Source organism: Capra hircus, chromosome 19 (genome assembly GCF_001704415.2).
Source record: "Capra hircus breed San Clemente chromosome 19, ASM170441v1, whole genome shotgun sequence".
Classification (NCBI taxonomy): Eukaryota; Metazoa; Chordata; class Mammalia; order Artiodactyla; family Bovidae; genus Capra; species Capra hircus.
In genome coordinates, this window is record NC_030826.1 from 9045856 (window position 1) to 9068380 (window position 22525).

Sequence of the window (22525 nt, forward strand, 5' to 3'; positions counted from 1 at the left end):
CTTTCATAGTTTTTCTCCTTTATTCTGTTAATATGATGAATAACACTGTTTAACATTTGAAATACAATCAAGTCTTGCATTCTTGAGACAAATTCTATTTGGTTTGTCCATCATTATTTTTACACATTGTTGGAGTCAATTTACTAATTTTGTTAATTATTTTTGCACATATACTCATGCGGATTATTAGTCTGTAATTTTTTTCTTGTGAGGAAAATATTTGGTAACCAACTTCTTTAAAAGATGTAGGGCTATTCATTGGGTCTTCTTGTGTGAATTCTGGCAAGTTGTATTTTTTAAGAAATGTGTCTATTCCATTTATGTAGCTGTGTTCATTGGCATAAGACTGTCCGTGGTATTCTCTTATTATCCTTCTACCATTCATAGATGGTGAGCTATCAGTCTCTTTTTCATTCTCAACAGTTATGGTTTGTGTTGCTTGTAATCTCAGGGGATCAGTCTAGCTGGGAGTTTGTCAAAACTGTCGATCTTTTCAAACAGCTAGTTTTACATTTGTTAGTCTTCTCAACTGTCTGTCTTCTGTATCACTGACTTCTACTTTTATTTATTTACTTTTGGCTGTGTTGTGTGGCTTGTGGGATCTTAGTTCTAGGGATCCTGGACTAGGGATCTAACCCACACCCTTGGAGGTAGAAAGCCCAAAGTTCTGAGTACTAACCACTGGACCACCAGGGAATTCCCGCTGCTTTTATTTTTAACATTTACTTTGGGTTTATTTTCCTCTTCTTTTTCTAGTTTCATATGGTAAAACCTCAGGTCATTGATTTTAGGTCTTACTTATTTTCTATTAGCCTTTAAAGCTGTATGTTTCATTCTAACACTGCTTTAGCTGTATCCCACAAACTCGGATATTGTATTTTGACTGTCACTCAGTTAAAAATGTTTTCTAATTTTTCTTGTGATTTTGTCTTTGACTCACAAATTATTTAGAAGTATGCTATTTTATTTCCAGATATTTGATCTTTTCCTAATTTGTTACTGATTTCTAATTTAATCTGTTGTATTCAGAAAATACACTTTGTATGACTTCAATTCTTTTAAATGTATTGAGACTTGTTTCATGGCCCAGTGAGTGACTTATCTGGTAAATGTACTATATGCACTTGAAGACAATGTATATATTCTGCAAGCACTGGATGCTCAGTGTTCCAAACATGCCAATTAGATCAAGGTGGTTACGTTGTTCATATCTTCTGTCTTTAACTGATATTTTGTCTGGTTATTCTACCAACTGCTCATATAAAAGTATTAAAATATCCTAGTACATTGAGGAATTGTCTGTTTCTTTAAATTTTGTTATTTTGTTTCATGTAGTTTGAAGCTCTGTTATTACACAAAACACATTTATAATTGATGTGTTGTTGTTTTTCAGTCACTTAGTTGAGTCCAGCTCTTTGTGACCCCATGGACTGCAGCACACCAGGCTTCTCTGTCCTTCACTATCTCCCAGAGTCTGCTCAAACTCATGTCCATCGAGTCGATGATGCCATCCAACCATCTCATCCTCTGTCATCCCCTTGTCCTCATGCCCTCAATCTTTTCCAGCAGTAGGGTCTTTTCCACTGAGTTGGCTCTTTGCATCAAAGTGTAGGAGTAAGGAGCATCAGTCCTTCCAGTGAATATTCAGGGTTCATTTCCTTTAGGATCAACTGGTTTGATCTCCTTGCAGTCCAAGGGACCCTCAAGAGTCTTCTCCGGCACCACAGTTTGAAAACATGAATTCTTCAGCAATCATCTGTATATGACTACTGGAAAAACTATAGCTTTGACAATACGGAGATTTGTCAGCAAAGTGATGCCTCTGCTTTTTAGTATACCGTCTAGTTTGTCATAGCTTTTCTTTCAAGGAGCAAGCGTCTTTTAATTTCATGGCTGCAGTCACTGTCCACAGTGATTTTGGAGCCCAAGAAAAGTCTGTCACTGTCTCCATTTTTCCCCCATCTATTTGACATGAGGTGATGGGACCAGATGCCATGATCTTAGTTTTTTGAATGTTGAGTTTTAAGCCAGCTTTTTCACTCTCCTCTTTCACCTTCATCAAGAGGCTCTTTATTTCCTCTTCACTTTCTGCTATTAGGTATCATGTGCATATCTAAGGCTACTGATATTTCTCCCAGCAATCTTAATTACAGCTTGGGATGCATCCAGGCTGGCATTTCGCATGATGTACTCTGCATGTAAGTTAAAAACCCAGGGTGACAACATACAGCCTTGATTTACTTCTTTCCCAATTTGGAACCAATCCATTGTTCCAAGTCCAGTTCTAACTACTGCTTCTTGACCTGCATACAGGTTTCTCAGGAGGCAGGTAAGGTGGTCTGATCTTCCCATCTCTTTAAGTATTTTCCACAGTTGGTTGTGATCCACACAGTCGAAGGCTTTAGCATAGTCAATGAAGCAGAAGATGTTTTTCTGGAATTCTCTTGCTTTTTCTACGATCCTGCGATGTTGGCAATTTGATCTCTCGTTCCTCTGCCTTTTCAAAATCCAGCTTGAACATCTGGAATTTCTTTGTTCATGTACTATTGAAGCCTTGGCTTGAAGGATTCAGACCATTACCTTGCTAGCATGTGAAATCAGTGCAAGAATGTGGTAGTTTGAACATTCTTTGTCATACCTCCCTGATAAACTGTTCATCATTATGAAGTGGCCCTCTTTTTAACACTCTAGGTCTCAAGGTCTGTTTTATCTGATATTTAAGAATAATCATACCAGCCACCTCATACTTTCTCTTTGCATGTTCTTTTTCTATCCACTTACTTTCAATACATGTCTCCTGTAGTCAGCTTACAGTAGGAGTTTCCCCTTTACTCTAGCAACTCTGCCTTTGACATTTTAAGACCATTTACATATATAATAGTTGTTTTTGGTTGAATCTGGGTCAACCACTTTATTACTTGTTTTCTCTTTTCCTTATTTTTCATTTCTTTCTTCCTCCTTTCCTGCCTTTTTTTTTTTTTTTTTTTGGATTGTTTTATTATGTTGGTGATTATCCCGGAAACTATAATATGTCTCCTTGTTTTCTTCTTCCTGAAGAACACCCTGCAGAACTTTCTTTAATGTTTATCTGCTGTGGTGCGTGCTCTCGATTTTGTGTTTATCTGAAAATGTCTTCGTTTTTGCCGTCATCATTGAAGAATGTTTTTCCTGGGTAGAGATTTCCAGGACTCCAGATTTCTTTCAGTATATTGAAAATATGATTCTACTCCTTTCTGGCTTCCATTGCTGTTGTTCAGAAATAAGCTGTTAGTCTAACTCAGGGCTTGGCAAATTACAACCTCTAGGTCAAACTGGGCCCAGCACCTGGTTTTTGTAAACAAAGTTTTACTGAAATATAGCCACAAGCATTCACTTATGTATTATCTATGACTGCTTTAGTGCTACAACAGCAGAACTGAATAGTTAAACAGAGATCATATGGTACTGGCATAAATACCGAAAAACAGACCAATGGACTGGAATAGAGACCTGAAATAAATCCTCACACATATGGTCAATCACCTTGAACAAGGATGCCAAAAACACTCAATGGGGAAAGGTCTCTGCAACAAATGTGCTGGGAAAACTGGATGTCCATATGCAAGAGAACCAAGGTGGAACCTTATCTTACATCGTCTACAAATACTAACTCAAAATGGATTAAAGACCTAAATATAAGACCTGAAACTATAAAACATCTGAAGGAAAACACAGTGGAAAAACTGTATGATACTGGGCTTGGCAATGGTTTCTTGGATACGACACCAAAAGCACAGGCAACAAAAGCAAAAACAGACACATGGGACAACGTCAAACTTAAAAATTTCTGTGCATCGAAGGACACAGTCAACAGAAGGACTGTGAGCAGAATATTAGCTAAATTAATGTGATCTTGAACAAGTTCCTTATCCTCTCCAAGCTTAAGTTTCCTGGTCTTTAAGTAGATGACAATACCGCTTTCATCAAGTTTGTAGTACGGCATAAAAATGAGTATGCAGTGAATATTCACTACTGCCCTTTTCTAAATTGCTTTAAAGTCTATGCCATCTTCAGTGGTAAGAAATCATCGTCTCTGATTACAGACTGGATCATATACTCAACTAAAAGCAACTGTGTAAGCTAAGTTTACCAAATAAAATGAGTGGTCCAGATAGTTTTTGGTCAGTAGGAAAAGAGCAAATAAGCCAAGATGGTGGTGGTCAGGCTCTCTCTCCTCATGCTCTCTCTCTCTCTCACCCCACGTTTTGTAAATAATGACTGTGTAACAACTGAGATCATTTATAGGGCTTCTCTTGTGGCTCAGATGGTAAAGAATCAGCCTGCAATGTGAGAGACCTGGGTTCGATCCCTGGGTTGGGAAGATCCCCTGGAGAAGGGAAAGGCTATCCACTCCAGTATTCTGGCCTGGAGAATTCCGTGGACTGTACAGTCCATGGGGTCGCAGAGAGTTGGATAACACTGAGCATGTGTGTCGTGAGGTACTTGCTTGGCCATGGGCTCCTTTTGTTCTGTAAGGGCTCCTTTTGTTCTGTAAGCATATATAAGTTCCACCTGGAAAGCCCTTGAGCGAGGTTATGTTATGTCTGCTGCTATGGCTGCTGTACCAGCCAGGAGAGAAGAAATAGCTGCAATTCCTACAGCTCCTTCAGTTTTCATCCAACCTCTTAGCTCACACCTTGCCTAACCTGCATTCAGCAAACGGTGCATACAGTATGAACAGGGAGACATGGTCTAAATGGCACTTTGCAGAAAGAACCTTGTGAGTCTAAACAATACCTCGATCATATTATTATTAGCTTACTTTTGGGGAAAATTCTCCAGAAGTTCCCAAGATTCTTCTGATTTTTATAGGTTAAAATGACTGACCTGATTGCTTAATTCACTGAATTGCACACCTCTGACATGCATATAATTTAATAATATTCACACTGTCTACTGAAGACTTTGATGACTTGGTTTTGGATCATATCATATAAGAAATATGTTTTATTAGATGTCACTATTTTCTTAAAAAAGATTCTGTCCATACCTCTAGAAAGAGCAACACCAACTGTACTAAAACAATCACCAACTCTGGGCTCCTACAAACCACAAGAAAAATCCCACTGATAGAGAGTCACACTTTATAATATGCTCAGGGCAATATCTTTAATGTCCATCTAATTTTTTCTTGCCACAATTTAAGAACATGCCATTCTGTACTATACTTTGCTAATAAAAGAGCAAGTACTTCTGTAATTACAAAGTCTTTGGCATCTGAAACAGTTATTAAATTGTCTTTCATCCTTGCATTCTCCTAGTTAAGTAATCCAAATTCTTTTGCTTTTACTTATTATGTTCTCTTTTCAAAAGCTCATATTTTTACATGCAATACTGAAATATAATTTGTACTTAACTTTACAGGGATAATTAAGAAAAAAGTTAAAATTACAGTTATATTAAACAGCAATGTGATAAGTATAATTATGAATAATAAATGAAGACCATTCAGAAATTAATTCCACACTATGATTCTACTGTGAGCATTCCAGGGCACAATCCTTACCAGGGGACTTTCCTTGCTGTGAGTTGCTTCTTCGCTCTCTATATCTGGCTGGAGTGGATAAACTCATGTCTTTACTAGGCTTGCTAGCAGGCCCCATTTCTGAAATAAGGAATCCCATTTGTTCTGAAGGCAAGATATTCTCAGGTGGACTGGTCTGGCATTTTATACTGGCATCCACCTAAAATATTAAACCCACTCATTATTCCAAATTTCCCCCAAATAGCTACTAAAAGTTAAGATACTTTATCAGAGGAGTTCTATTATAGAAAAATGATCCAACAAACATGATCTTTTTAATCCTTATGAATGACACTATCCAATTTTGCTAAGCTAATCTGAATCTTTGTTCGTAAGATGTATATTTCCCCATACAGAAACCACTGAAATGTCTATGGAGCTAAAATATTTACTTATGACCAGAGGAAGTATCACCATGAAGCTTCATTTTTTAAATGAAATTCACACATACAATTTATAACTAGTTAATACCACTATCTTTTCCCATTCTAACATCTCTTCCATCAGATTTCCCTTCTTGGTGATACTGGAATGGCCGTAGGTATGATCCTGTTGGATGATGTCAGAGGGGCTGTGAATACTTTATTCTACTAATTTTGTGGGGTTTTTTTTTGTCTTAATAAAGCTCTCAAAATTGTATAAGCTTCAGCCCGTATAAAATCTTGATCTGCCTTGCTTATGATACATAGATTTCTTTCTTGGAGTTCCTATGTTTTCTTCAGAATACCTAATCCCTTTGTCAAGTTGACCAATTTCAGAAATATTCTATTTATTAATGAATTTATTTTAAAATAAAACTATATAATGAAGTAGGGCTAGAAGATCAAAATACAGCTTTCAAGAGCTGTGATATCCAAATTTTTTTAAAGAAACTGTGTGAATGCAATTTTAAAATATGAAATCTGATATTTTGGATGTGACTATGAAGGAATAAAGACACATTTCATGGTCTTTTCACAGGCATATTTGAAACACAAAGGGCCTATCTTTGGTATACTGAATGTATATTATTATTTTAATACATAGTACTCTGGGTCTCAATGTTTGGGCTCAAAAAGGACAATGAGTTGATAGAAATCTTAAGACATTTGACCCTTAAGTTAGCCAGAAAAGAATGCATTAAAAAAAACTGCCCAGGGGACTTCACTCACTGTCCAGAGGTTAAGATTCCATGCTCGCACTCCTGAGGGCCCAGGTTCACTCCCTGGTTAGGGAACTAAAATCCCATGAGCCACATGGTGTGACCAAAATACCACACACAACTGCCAAAAAATTATCTTGTGAACCTCTAAAAATAAAGACATTTTCAACTCCATTAAAGAAAAAAATCCAAAATGAAAGATAAAAAATAAAAACTTAATCACAAAAGTGATTTTAATTTGGATATACTTTTATTTTTTAGAATGCGAGTTTATTCATTTTCTGGTCATAAACTAGCAATGATCAAGGATTAGTCTCTACCTTCAGAATATATCTCTCAAACCAGAGTCAGAATTCTGCTTAAGGAATGAGAATATTAGCAAGGAAATTCACACACAGTATGCTCTCAAGTCAAATTACAATTCAATAATGTTGTAAGAAAGTATGAAAATATTTCCAACCATCTCCTTACCTCCATGCTACAAATGGCCAGGAAAGTCCTGATGTTATCTATGAGATAAACCATCCATCTGAGAAGTGTAATTTAATCAGGCAGGCACACCTAGTCCATTCAAATTAAATTTGGAATCGAAACTCAAAGGATGTTTTTAACATGAAAATATTGATAAGTCTTATACCACAGTGCTCACTCAAACCATAACATAGTGAGAGCATGCCTGACAGTTAAGGTTACTTCTTTCTGAAATGCTTTGTGCAGAACCACTGGGACATGATCCTTCTGGAAAGCATAATGAACTCGTATTGAACCCAAACAGAACCAGGACAAAGTCCCCATTACAACAGTCCTTAGCAAGAAGCACCAGGTACCTCTGAACATTACTAGGAATTTTTCTTCGCCTCTTACCTGGTGTGTGCTGAATGGTAGCCCTTCCTGAACAAATACTACTGAAGATGGAGATGGATTATGACTTAGCTGTTCCTTCAGTTTGATGTGAGCTTGCTGGTTGATTGCAGACTCTTGCATTGTAGTATTTTCAACAGGCTGAGCTGGGTGGATGGTATAGATGTACTCAGGTGACTGTGGTAGAGAGCTGGTAATTGCCTGTTCTGTTCCGACCACAAAAGACGTAATATCTGAGCCTACAGGAGTAAGTGGCTCCAGCTGGCTAGCCTGGCTTATGGAAGATGGATTGCTGTTGTTTGAATTAGCTAGGATATGTTGGCCTCTATTAGACTGGGATGTTGAGCACTGATTCTCAACTGGCTCCACCTTGACCATCTCCAATTTAGGGGAGGAATGCAACTCATCTACTATCTGAAAAACAGCCTCTAGGTTTACTTCTGTCTTTTTATTTTCATCAGTAGCACTGCAAGGCCAATTAGAAGGCAGAAATTCAACTGGATAGGAAGACTGCATTGGAGGATTCTGGGAAAAGAGAAAATAGAATTCTTTGGATAGAAAATCAAATATGAGATTAAGGAAGAAAGCAAAAACATTTATGCTGATGAATGCTGAACATAAATTTAACTTGAAGTTCACTAAGAAAACTTGAATGCCAGTCAAGTTTTCGGCAGTGGTTCCTTTAACTCTACTGTTAGCATTAGCACACGAACTATTGTACGCCAACCACTATGCTAAGTTTTAACATTGGAATGGACCAATAATTCTCAGGGTTAAAGTACACAAAATCAAAAAAAAGCTACAGTATCCAAATACTTATTTGCTGATAAAATGTCTATGTGAAAAGTCTTTCGGAAAGGCTGACAGACAAAAACATACACTGTTTTAGGAATGTAGTAAGGAAGTAAACACAGGCTGCTCTCAAGTCCACCAACGCTTCAACGGATTCAGGGGGAGACACTGATATTCTGTCCCAAATAATCTGGGGGGAAAATGGATGGAATATCAAATGTCCCTTGTTGAGATTATTTTAATACTAAAACAACTGATTAAAACAGCTGTCACTTTTAGGCTGATATCTTTAAGATGTATTCTCTTATACACAGTACTATGCACAATTACATCTGATGAAAAACAACCTCAAGCTATGAACACAGAATTCTGAAGTAACGATTAAACAAAACATAATGAGTTGTTGCCAAATGCAGAGCTTTGCACAGAGTAGGTATTCAATAATTGTTTGTTGACTATATCAGGTTATAAACATAAGATACAGAAGAGTTACAATTGAATAAAATAGGTAGTGAGTCAATGTCTCCAAACACACTACAAAGATTGTATCAATAATTCGAAGGCCACTAATGCCAAAATGTAAATTTAAATGGCTTAAACATCAAGCTACTGTACTATAGCTATACACCATTTATTGAGTTCTTACTACGTGCCAGGCATACACAAAGTGCTTTCTCTACATTATTTCATTTAATCCTCATAAGAGGTCAATGAAATGTGATAATCTCCATTTCCAAATAGTGGAACTGAAGTTCAGAGAAACTTCATAATTTATTCAAAGTCACAATGAAATAACTAACAGAGCCAGGTTTCAAACCTAGGTTTGCCTGACTCCAGAATTCTTGCTCTTAACCATTACAATATACGGACCATTCATGCACAGTCACCACATCTACAGTCCAGCAAAACTTAACTGCAATTATTTCCAGAATGGCATCTGAAATACTTCCCTTTTTTCCATTTAAAAATTTTATGTCAGACTTCCCTGGTGATGCAGTAGGTAAGAATCCACCTGCCAATGCAGGGGACACGGGCTCTATCCCTGGTCCAGGAAGACTCCACACGTTGCAGGGCAACTAGAGCCCGCATGGCACGACTACAGAGCCCGAGCGCTGCAAGTCCTGAAGGCCAGGAGCGCGGAGCCTGTCGTCCGCAACAGGACAGAGCAGAGCGATGGGGAGCCCTGAGCCACAGGGAAGAGAAGCCCCCGCTCGTCACGGTAGAGGAAGTCAGCGCAAAGCAAGCAGTGAGGATGTGGCACACCCAGAAATAAGCAAACACGTAATTTAAAAAAGCTTTTTAAATTAAAAGTTTTGTCTACTTATCTCTGTTTTCCTACAATCAAAATGTATTGCCTTTGCAGTAAGAAAACGTCTTTAAAGATGTTTTAAATGACTTATTTAAAACATAAATATAATCAAAAAACACCAACAGAGTATCTCTAGTATGACCCAGGGGAGAGAATCCCTGATAAGATCATCTAATTTGTGAGACAGACATGTCTTTCCAGTGGAAATGAAACAGCTTGACTAACATGCTTGATGGTATCTGTCATTAAATATGTCCATCTAAGTCCCCTTGATTGGATTCTGTACTCTCCAAACAACAATCTCATATAATTTGACTTCCAATGTATATTTTCTAAATTAAAAAAAGGGAAAAAGGAATGCTCTTTTGAGTACTGGAATGCCACTAATAAGGTATTTTCTTAAGAGTGGAAACTATCATGATTACATGACATCAAAGGAAAACAATTCCAATCTCTAAGCAACTGCAACATAAAAATACAAATAGGATTTAATTTTATCCTAAAACTGGTAGTCTACAACATTTAGATCAAAGAAATTGCTTCCTAATAAATAATGAGAAAATGATTGAAGTGTGGTGTTTACAACACAGGGGCTTTCTCATTTTTTACATCATTTTCCCTTTCTCCTTAAAAAAAAAAAAAGTAATTATCTGTGCTATCTTGGAAAGATCTGTCATTTGGTGATTTATATACTTTTAGAGCTTACCTGGAAAAATGAATTATTTTACCACCGTAGTCAGTTTTACCACTGCTGACAGTTAGTTGAACAACACTGTTTCAACTAACTGTCAGCAATGATGAAAATGTTCTGTGTGCTATAAAATTCAGCAGCCCCTAGCCATACAAAACTATTAAGCATCTGAAATGTGGCTAGTGACTGAGGAATGATTTTTAAATTTTATTTAACTTTAATTAATTTCAGTTTAAATATCCTACATGTGGCTAGTGTGCCTAAGAGGAGGCCCAGAAGAGACAGTGTAGGCCTGGAAGAATCCTCAGACATTACTTACGTCAACTTTTTTTTTTTTTCCTTAGAATTGAGAAAAACTGAGGCCATAATCCACAGCTTACCTCTGGCTACTCATTAAGATAAAATTACAGGCTGAAACTGTGCGTGGTCAACTGGGCAACTGTACTGTCCCTGATGCAGAGACTGTCCGCGGCGCCCAGCCTCTTACCTGAAAGTAGCTGCAGTGTGCGTAGGAGGCGGCAGGGGGGGCGACACAGCTACTGAGCGCGTCCACGCGGGTGGGAGGCGAGCAGCACTGCAGCACAGCTGCAACAAAGCCAGACAGAGAGCTGTCAACCCACGTACGCCCCCGCGGCCTTCAAGGCGCGCCTCTCTTTCAACCTGGAGCAAAATCTCCCCCAGGTTTTCCTTTGTGGGTGCAATACATTTAGTCCAATGATGTGCCATTATTTGTTGAAAACAAACAGGAATAAAGCAATACTAAAAGTCACTTAAAAGGGTCATTTCTACTTTTATCAATGAATCCTTTAGCATCTAAGTATTTTGCTACATTTCTAATCAAACGTTTCTTCTTACTGAAAGTAGTAATTTCCTTTTATTGAAAATATCAGAACATATTCAAAATTCTAAAATAATTATTTCAATCATTTTAATAGTAAACATTTGGAGGAAGGTGTGTTTTTAAGTATAAAAGAAGTATAAAAACTCTCCAAACACTCCTACTGAATATACAATGCATCCAGTTAAATCTACGGAAAAAACTGTTTTATTCATTTAGCCAAGTGGTTAGGAATTCAGACCTAGAGCTAGACTGTCTGCCTTTGGAGCCTAGCTATATAAACCTGAGGCTTCCCTGGCGACTTCCCTGGTAAAGAACCTGCCTACCAACGCAGGAGATGCAGGTTCAATCCATGGATCAAGAAGACACCCTGGAGAAAGAAACAGCAACCCACTCCAGTATTCTTGCCTGGGAAATCCCAAGGACAGTGGAGCCTGGCGGGCTACAGTCCATAGGGTTGAAAAAGAGTCAGACACAACTTAGTGACTAAAGAACAAGAACATAAACTGGAGTAAGGTTAATCCCTTTGGGCTTCCATTTCTGTATCCTATTATTAATTGAACAGGAATAATAACAGTATCTACTAAGAACAACACTGGCATACAGTAAGCAATCAGTATACAAATTGCTAATGATTTTAGCTAAGGAAATACATTTTCCAAACTTCCTCTTTATATAGTTAGGATACCATGAAAAGATTGAATTCTTTGTACTGGTATAGTCTTACTTACAGTGAAGTTAAAGTCACTCAGCCGTGTCCGACTCTTTGTGACCCCATGGAATAGTCCACGGAATTCTCCAGGCCAGAATTCTGGAGTGGGTAGCCATTCCCTTCTCCAGGAGATCTTCAGGGATCTTCCCAACTCAGGGATCAAACCCAAGTCTCCCACACTCCAGGAGGATTCTTTACCAGCTGAGCCACCAGGGAAGCCCAAGAATACTGGAGTGGGTAGCATATCCCTTCTCCAGCAGATCTTTCCAACTCAGGAATCAAACTGGGGTCTCCTGCATTGCAGGCAATCCCTTTATCAGCTCAGCTACCAGGGAAGTCCCCATACTTACAGATGCAGCCTTAATAATTGGTTGAGTCTCCTCTTTTCCAGAGACAGAATCTCCAGAACGAATGAGAATCAGTTTTAACATCACACCTTTGGATTAAAGAGAGTATGACATTTACTGAGCACCTAACATATTCCAGGTACAGTCCAAGGTCCTTTACATGTATTGCCTCATTTAATCCAAACAACTGAATGAGATATTAACATTACTTTACAAAAATCAGGAAATTAAAGCTTAGGGATGTTAAACAATGTGCTGAAAGTTCACAAAGCTGATAGTGACAGAGGCAATCATCAAACTGCAAAGTACATGCTCTTTAATGTATCATGATATTTCCCTAATCTTTCTTCCTAAAATATAATACTTTAATTTTACTAGAACTCCACTTGTGGAATATTTTTAAGGTGTCTTATTTACAGGTGGCAACATTTTTGGTCCACATTTCTCATATTCTGAATATGCTAGTAAAATTACTAAATAATCTCATTCTGTAATCTTTGAGGTAAATTAGTCTAACAATTGCAAAAATTCATCAAAATGGTTCCCTTTTTATCCATTACTGACTATGGATTTTTAAAATGTCAAAAGTTTATAAAGGCATAAGAGAAATATTTTATTACATCATGTGCATTTTAAGGCATTAAATTTTACACATGGAAATAAAAGATTAAAATAATGGTTAGAATTCTAGTTCAGATAAGAAGATAAGGGTTGATGTTTTCTGAATTACATAATTTTAACAATTCCAGTGGTTTAAAAAGCCAGATATTACTAGGATGGCCACATAAAAGTCAAGCAGCTGTCACTTCCCATATCCTTGGAGATTATTCAAATACACAATTAAAATTTTTCGTATTGGAATTTTGTTTCCCAGAATATTTAAAAGCATAAATACCCTGGGAAATAAGTTAAATCCAAAAAGCTACGGAGGGGTTTGCGGAGTTTGCTGAAACTGAAAACAAATGGGATCTTTTTCCAGTTTTAACAGCTAAAGAAAACAGCCCCCTAGTGGCAGAAAGGACTCAGTCAGGGGCTGTAGATTTTCACCCATCGCGCACGTGTGTGTGCTCAGTCATGTTGGACTCTTTGTGAACCCATGGACTGCAGATCCTCAGGCTCCTCTGTCCATGGAATTTTCCAGGCAAGAATGCTGGAGTGAGTTGCCACTTCCTCCTCCAAGGGATCTTTCACCCATCAGGGCACCATAAAAGTGTTTTGTTACAAACAAATCAATGAAAGGTATTAGCTTTATTTTTCTGATAGTGCTATAATCAACCTGATGCCACTGTTCACACATTTTGAATAGCCGTTAAAGTATACCTTAAAATAAATTTCTTGAAAAAATAACATAGAATATACAACACTAAAATATAACATGCTAAGTCACTTCAGTCGTGTCCAAGTCTGTGCGAACCCACAGATGGCAGCCCACCAGGCTCTGCTGTCCCTGGGATTCTCCAGGCAAGAGTGCTGGAGTGGATTGCCATTGCCTTCTCCAATGCATGAAAGTGAAAAAAGAAAGTGAAGTCGCTCAGTCGTGTCCTACTCTTAGTGACCCCATGGACCGCAGCCTACCAGGCTCCTCCGTCCATGAGATTTTCCAGGCAAGAGTACTGGAGTGGGGTGCCATTGCCTTCTCTGAAAATATAACATATAAGTGACTATATTAATAAATAGTTGATAGCTGATTTGGTATCTAAGGAAACAGCAGAATAGTGACTGTCCTTTCAAGTGTCCAGTTACAAATGGAAAGTAGAAAGGTGCCTGCGTGAAGAAAGGGAGGTGAATAGGTAATCCAAAAAGACTCCTCAATGGCTAGTTCCTTACCAGCGCAGTCCTACTTCATACAGTCAACAAAAACAGAACAAAGCAAAGTATTAATGAGTTCATTGGATATGAAAATCTAGTATAAAAATACAACTGGTGTGCTTCATACATGACAAACTAATCTAGTGTGTATTAGGAAAGCACTGTGAAAGTACTAACACTTCTAAAACTGAGTTTATCACTATGAAGACACGTTCATCTCCATAAAGATCTTCAGTGTCTTTCTGAAGGCAGTGTTCATTTAAGGCACTGAATCGCATGTAGAATAAAAAGCTGGAAATGGTGAACAATTTCTATTTCATATATAAGAGTTGATGACATCTTTTATGGTAAAAATAAATCACTGAAAATTTATCTAAAGGTAAAAATTTTCACATCCACTATAGGTTAGGAAAACAAGTTCATATACTTTATCCAATGTAGGTAATTCATATTTATAATTAAAATGTTTTGGACTTGAAGCTACTCTGAAATAGTACAGTATCAACAGCGAAGAAATACTCAAAAGGAAAAATATCTTAATAGTAAAGTTAATTTCAAGGTAAGTTACTACAGCAACTAGAACCCCGACATCTCCTCATCTACAGTGAGGTAAAGAAATGGTATTCGAGTCTACAACCAAAAGAAGTGAAGGCAGGACATATAATTGTAGAACCAAGTTCAAAGCACCAATAGCCAAAAGGTGGAAGCAACCCAGTGTCTATCAACAGGTGAACTGACAAATAAAATGTGGTCCATATACATGGAAATTTCAGAAAATTACTCAGCATTTAAAGGAAGGAGATTTTGACTCATGCCACAATATCAATGACTCGGAATAAGTGAAAGATGCCAATCACAAAAGGACAAATACACGACTGCCCTCATATGAGGTTCCTAGAGTTATCAGATTCTTTAAGGCAGAAAGTAGAACAGCAGCCGCCACAAGATGGCGAGAGGGGAACGTGAAGTTAGTGTTTACTGGGTACAGAGTTTCAGCTGGGGAAAGACGAAAAAGTTCTAGAAAAGGATGGTGGTGATACTAGCACAACAATGCGAACGTATTTAATGCCACAGAGCTGTACACTTAAAAATGGCTAAAACGGTCAATCCTATATGTATTTTACCTCAATGAAAAGAAAATAAAATTGTGCTTTTGCTTAAAAATCCTCCTAGTGTATCTACGTCAAGTCCCTCTCTCCATAAGAACGAAATCAGACCTTTCCAGAGAAACTGACAATTCAGGCTCCCAGAGCATCAGAAAGTTCTTATAACTTCATATGCTATGCTTGTTTATGTACATTATATAGAATGAAAAGCCTAAAGATCAAATGTTTAAAATTTAATGTACTTCAAAACAGTAATAATCAACCTTCTTTGCCCAAGAGTCAGTTCAGAAAATTTTTAAAATAATGAAACACATGCACCTTCATGAGAAAGGCATATTCTTTTAAATCACTTCAGTCAGCCTTTAAAGTGTTAGTAGCTAGGCTCATTTGAAATACAGCTTTTAAAATATGTTATCCTTTATATGTAAATATAAAGTTTTTAAGTGTTTTAAATTTTGAAGTCTATTCAAATTCTATACATTAATTCATTTAATCCCAGACCCAAACTATTACTGCCACTTTTTGGAAAGGGAAATTGAAACCGAGTGACATGAAATAATCCACAGAATGTCACAATGTCCATCAGATGACTAACTGCAAAGCTGAGGCTAGAATTACTTCATTTACTCAATAAATATTTACTGAGAGCCCATTATAGCCAAGCACTACACCAGGTGCAGGGGGATACAGAAATGAATTAGACACAGCTGCAGACTGAATGTCCCACTCTAGCAGCTGGATGGAGTCTGTCTCTCTGCTCAAGCAGAGAGAGTCAACAGCCCAGGGTCAGTGCCCTGCCATCGGCAGAACAGAAGGCGAGGTCCCCCTGACCAGCATCTGTCACCTACCCTATCTGGAAGGGACTAACTCTGGGGAAGAGGTATATCAGGAAAGAGTCTCTCAGAAGAAAAACAAAACAAACAAAATGTCCTCTCTGTATTACAAGCAGGCCGGCGGCAGCAAGCAGAACATAATGGCTAAAAGAATGAACTCGAAAGAGTCTGGCCTAGATTTGTTTCCTAGCCCTGCCTGTGCTGAGCTGTGCTTCGGCTTCTAATCTATGAAACGGGGATAACTACATTCCCTATCTTATAAAGTTGTTTTGAGGATTAAATGAATTAATATTTGGAAAGCACTCAGCATAGTACCTGGTCACAGTGACTGCTACACAAATATTTGCTAAATAAAATACAAGACAAAGGGCAGCTACAAATCACCAATCACTGCTTTGAGCTTAAAACTTAACTTGGGAAAAAAGTCAAAGTTAACTTTGACTTTTACAACATGAGTCAAAGGAAAACAATTCCTCAATACAGGATTCCGTATATAAATATGAATATACTAGTATTCTTACGTATGTTCAAATACAGAATGAGCAAAACAAAAAGGTCTAAACAGTTTTTTTATAAAAAAGGGGAAATTAAATTATAGTAGCACCCTGAAAACAGCATTAGAGAAGAAAACTGAATTCAAGATAGGGCAAGACTAGAAAGAGCCCTCTAATGCTGGATCTATAACATTTTGTCTTTGAAGAAGCGGTTAAGAGTGGAAAAAATGTAAATAAGCTGGGCAAAGAAAACAGATGCTTCAAGAGAGGAAGGGCAAACGTAATAACTGAGGAGTCCATTTACGAGTTAGTCTTGAGAGCAGTTTTTTAGTCTCCAAGTTTGGCTTTACTAGAGAAATAATTTATGAAATATTACAAAATACAAATTTTACTGGTTATACCACATGAAGACCAGATCCAGGTTTATTTTCAATATAACTAATTTTTAAATGAAGTTGAGTATTGTTTTTTTTACTAAAATTTGATCCAAATCTCAAGTCATATAATTCACTTTGAAAGGATTAAAGTATGATCATTATTCCAAAATTAGTTACTTTATTATTAGGATTTGGAAAGCTGGATTGAGAGTGATTATTATCCTGCCTCTGAGAGTAGTATTTTACTCAACTTTGGTAAAGTCATTTGTAAAGCCCTTCACAAACAAGTATTCACTAAATATTGGTTAAACTGCTCACTACGTTTTGCGTCCTTCACCTAAGATTTGGAGGAATTAAGTACTTGTACAGTTATTTCTTTGGCATTTTTTTTCCCTTCCATAGCAGGTCTTTTGTATTGAACAATACAACTTTTTATTTCTATAGTACTTCAGAATGTTCAAAGCAATTTTGCCTACATTATATCATAGAACTACTCTATATATTAGAATTCATCATGAAATCATGAGATTTCTTTTTCTTATAACCTCAGAACCTTCACGGTAATTTCAATCATCCATATCAAAGAAGACAAAACAAAAATTCAGATAATACAAGATTCTATTTCATATGCACTCTATACTATCAAAACATCAGCAGCACTTGTTCTTTTAATGTGCCTCTTTTCTAGTCCTTATCTTGGACTCCTGGAGACAATTTTCAATGTAATTATCAAATTAATTAATTTATTTATAAATTTAAATCCAAGCTAACACAAAATATTTTTTAAATGACATAGATCCTAAATTGCAATAATTTAACAAATAGTACTTCTATAACGAATGAATAATATTAACTATTTATAGTATTTTCTAATAACATACAACTAGTTCTCATAAAATTTAGAACTAGGAGTTTCTAAGAGGATTGTTTGGAATTTGGAATACATTTTCCTGCAGAAACATCATCATACAGGCTAGTTTGGCTCCTAAGCCAAACTATAACCATCCGTACCTTAATGGCAGCACTAATAGTAATATGGAACCTAACCACCGTATCTAATATGTACATAGGAAAATTTCTCCAAAATCCCAAGTTAGAAGGCCAAGCACATTTCTCTCCCTGTTGTAGTCCTCCTAAATTTCAACTCCCCAGAAGTTTTTGAGTCTTTAGTAGTGTAAAGGAGGGGCATTTAAGGGAGATTAGGAAAAGAAAGAGAGACATTCATTGCTAAAAGGAAGAGAGACAGGGGTGTTGTCCAGTTGATGGGCTATAGAATGTAAAGCAAGTATAAGAAAAACACAGACTGTCTCTCTCTCATATATATCTATTCTATGCATTTATGGATTGCAGCCAAATTATAATTTAGATAGCAATGCCTAATTTATCAAAATATTGATTAAAAATCCCTCAGGAAAGATCTGACACTATTTGTTGCTATACATAAGATATATAACACAAATGTCATCTTCTAGCTTTCAAGATCACCCAGATATTTTTGTTCTTCAAAGAATTGGCTGAAAGTCCGAATAAAAGAGACTTAGACCTCCACTTTTTTTTATATATAAGGTTAAAAGATTTTTAAAATTTCTAATAGGCAAATAATTAAGTGCTATATCATCTTACTCCATATAATTTCTTCCCCTTATCCTTCTCCATCCACCAAAACAGTAGCAGCTCCAAAAATCTATAAAACTCAATCTAATTTAACCTCTGGTTTTATTACTTTAATATTACTGAACTTAAGTGCTTTGAGAAAATAAAGCAATCTCTTTTACTGTCTGTATTTAGGTAGAATGCAATGAGCCAATCAATAATAATTAAATATGGTTGCATATTACCAGCATTATTATAAATGGAACAGTTTCCAAATTTACAGCTTTTAAAAGACAACCAATCATTTAACCTCCTTATCTAATTTACATGCCTCCCACTTATTTTAGTTTTTCATTTCGTCCTGCTTGGGAAAAGTGGTCTAACAAAAATACCTCTGGAGACTGCTTCCAGCTGTACTTAATTAATATGCCTACATTCTTAATTCAAAAGGCAAAGGACTGCCCCCTTTTTTCTCTTCCTGGTCTTTTCTGAAAGCCTTGACCCTTGACTTTTTTCTATTGCCCCATTTCATCACTCTGTGTAAACAATAATGAAAATATATATTACCTCTATGGTGCTTCTGCAAAACAATAAATTGTTTTTAATTAAATGGTAACATTATCATTCTGCAAAAATGTATCCCTAAATGGATGGTCACTATCACATGGGTTCCCAATGAGTGGCCTGAGCTCTACTGGCAGGTCTTCCATGCCCTTGGCTGAGCTCTAGGTCAGCTGTCATTGTCAGCCTCTTCTCTCGGGCTACTCCCAGCTGTTCGCTGGCTGAGATTAACCCTGCAGGGATTGCACTGCCAAACCACACCATTACATTTTTATTAAAAGAATATAATTTAGTCTTAAGAGATGGTAAGTAGGCTCTTTTATTAAACTTCATTACTGAGATACTAAGATGATTTCATTATGAGGTAGTCTCACATATATAACTAAAAAATAAATAATATGTAATATAAGTATTTTTTCCTAAAAGAAAACCCACAAAAAACTACTACACCAAGAACAGTGTTATATCAAGATCTGGTGTACTGAGTCTTACCAGAACATATTTTGAGGATACCAAAGTTTCACTAAAAACATACACTTCAATGCTCCAACAATTTTCACAGCCTTTAAGAACATAATGAAATTTCACATATTGCTAAAAAAATGAGTACTCATGAGAAATCTTTGACATTTCCTAGGTGCACATTCCTAGTTTTGTTCAGACATACAAAAATACATTTTAAAAAATGTAAGTTCTCGTTATCAAGCACCTTAAAAGAAACCATTGAATTTGAATTTCTCATACCTGTTGGATAGTAGGCTTGGGAGTACTGCGCTGAGGGTGTGTAGTTACTATATTTTTGGGAGGAGCTGACCATTGTTTGAGGACCTTGCTGAACGTGTACAGATGTGGCACTGGGCTGCAGGGTATACGTAACCTCAGTCGGAAACCTCTGTAGTACAGGAAATGGAACCCCTTTATCTGAAAAAGTGGGAGACGTTTCCACTTGTCCTGGGTGCATTCCAAGAGAGTTCTGCCATGTTCTAGGAGGGATCGGGGTCCGATCTAAACCTTTCAGAGGAAAAGTACTGTGGTTGTGGGATGAAGTTGATACGTAGGAGTAAGGAGACAAACTATCTCGCCGGAACGACCGGTGAAACTGTCCTACGGCCACTGGTCCTGCATAAAAGAGGAAGAGAACATTTACTAATCTTATATTACACCACCAGACACAGTAAACCAAAAGTCACAAAACATACACTACTCTTCACGTGTGAATATGCTGAGTTTCCAGCCATTCTCAACACAACAGAAATTTATTGGTAAAAACAAGTTCAGAACACACAATATGAAATTACAAATATAATGCTGAAAAAATAATCATACAAATTTTGTTTGGTTGTCAATATGATTGTGATAAGAGACAAAGTGGCCAAACTCTAACATTAAACCAAAGGTTAAATGTCATCTTACCTTTCACTTCAACTGACTGACCCAGATTTTCCCAATCTGTAAACTACCAGTACTTCCTAGAAGTTTTAGAAATTCCATTTGGTCTTCTAAATCATTTAGGAATCTTAATAATAGGTACAAAAATAAGCACTCAACCATATTCATGAAAGATGTAAGTATGGAAAAAATAAAAATTATCACACAAAAAGAAATTTCATGTTCTTTGCTCCCTTTCAATTTTTAAACAAATTTTAATAACAATCTTTGCAGAAAAGTCAAGCTTAGAAACTCTGACTTGTTCATTCCTGAATCAAATATTTTCCATGGTCTCTTTTTCTTCAGAGTATCTCTAGTCCCTTCCTAGATATCAATGGCTCTCAAACATTGATTTACATTTGAATCACCTCGAGAGTCTGTTAAAAATCCACACACTCAGGACAAGAGATTCCTATATTTGCTTTTTCTTATCTTGCAAGGTAGAAAGGAATTAATCAGTGGCGATGAGGAAGAGAGAGAAAGAGCAATACTACATAATGAAGAAAAGGAAAATATAAAAGTTGCAAGCTGAACTTATTTTAAAGACTGTAGTTCTTGAAGATAAAGCTAGTCTAATTTATTCCTAGGAAGGATTTTACCTATTAAATTATGCGGTTCACAAAGCCTTTTCAATTTGTTTTTGTTGTATTAAGCTATATCTATATAAATAAAATATATATAAAAAATATACCTATAATCTATAAAACAGAGGGAAAGTCTAATTTACGTGCTACTCATCTGCTAAAGATGGCCCTTATATACCTACTTTTCCAAATATTTAAATATGTTATACATCTTTTGTTCTACTATTCCTATAATGTTTGATTTCTTCTAAAGAATGAAGCATTAGGAAGTGCTCATAACCTCTTCTGTTTTGGCGCTGCCTGATTCAAATTGATTTTGCTCAAATAAACTCTTAAAATTTAAAAAGAATAAATCATTAATGCCAAAAATAAGCAAATATAGGAGTTCGGGACAGACATGTACACACAAAATGGATAACCAACAAGGACCTATCCTGTAGCGCAGGGAACTCTGTTCAATGTTATGTGGCAATCTGGATGTAAAGGGAGTTTAGAGGCGAATGGATACATGTATCCATGGACGACTGAGTCTCTTTGCTGTTCACCTGAAACTGTCACAACATTGGTAACTGACTATACTCCAGTATAAAGTAAAAAGTTTAAAATAAGAAACAAAAAACAAACAAAAAAAGCTAATGGAGAAAAAAATCTAATGGACAAAAAAAGTCTCCTTCAGAAGACTGAATGTATTTAAATGATACACCTCTTAAAAATTACTTTAAAAATACAAAATAGTTTTTATGCTGATTAGCAAACACATGCATACACACTTTGAACTACCACTGACAATTCTTTGCTTTAAGACTTAAAGAAACATTTTTTGTTTGTGAGGTCCCAAACTGCCCATCACTTTTTTTTTTTTTTTTCTTGGATGCTAAAACTTTTTATTGCTAGAGTGTGGAATAGCTCTATTGTCAATAACAATAGATAATTAAAGAATACTCTACCCTGATTTCTCAAATTCTAATTTAGATCTGAATTAAAATACAATTCTACTTCTACTATGATAAATTCTGAGTGATGCCCAAATATTTACATATTTTATTTACTGCGAATATAAGGACATAGGACACAAATTAGAAGGACATTTGTTTTTTGTTTTTAATTAAGAACTAACACATGTTCAGCTCTTATTCTTCTGTTGGAGGTTACTTCGCAGGGTTCTAGTTTACCAACTTTATAGAACATCACCTACATGTCTCCAGGACATCTAAGATATATATTTGGCAAAGTTTAAATCCAGGATCCTAAAAATGTAAGGTAGGCTGAATTTCTGTTGTTCTTTCTATTCCATCTGTAAAAGTGAATCTGAACTAATCAGTCCCCAGGAGAGAACTTGCCTCCTTCCCAAAACTTGGTTCTTGAGAGTTAGTTTAGAAAGCTTTAACAAATATTATGAAATAAACTGCCAATAAAAACAAGATAACAATAGTGGAAAACAGGAAAAACACGTGACCCTCACATTTCTTATCAACTACAGAGGGGT

At 36.4% G+C, this 22525-nt stretch overlaps 1 protein-coding gene across 1 annotated transcript in view; it reads right to left on the bottom strand.

The window, feature by feature from the left end:
• Window positions 1-22525, bottom strand: part of HSF5 (heat shock transcription factor 5) — a 51357-nt gene that overhangs the window by 24082 nt on the left and 4750 nt on the right. Inside the window, 4 exon segments of the mRNA XM_018064237.1 lie at window positions 5546-5723; window positions 7569-8090; window positions 10845-10942; window positions 19772-20146. Of these exon segments, the coding sequence (XP_017919726.1) occupies window positions 5546-5723; window positions 7569-8090; window positions 10845-10942; window positions 19772-20146 (1173 nt within the window).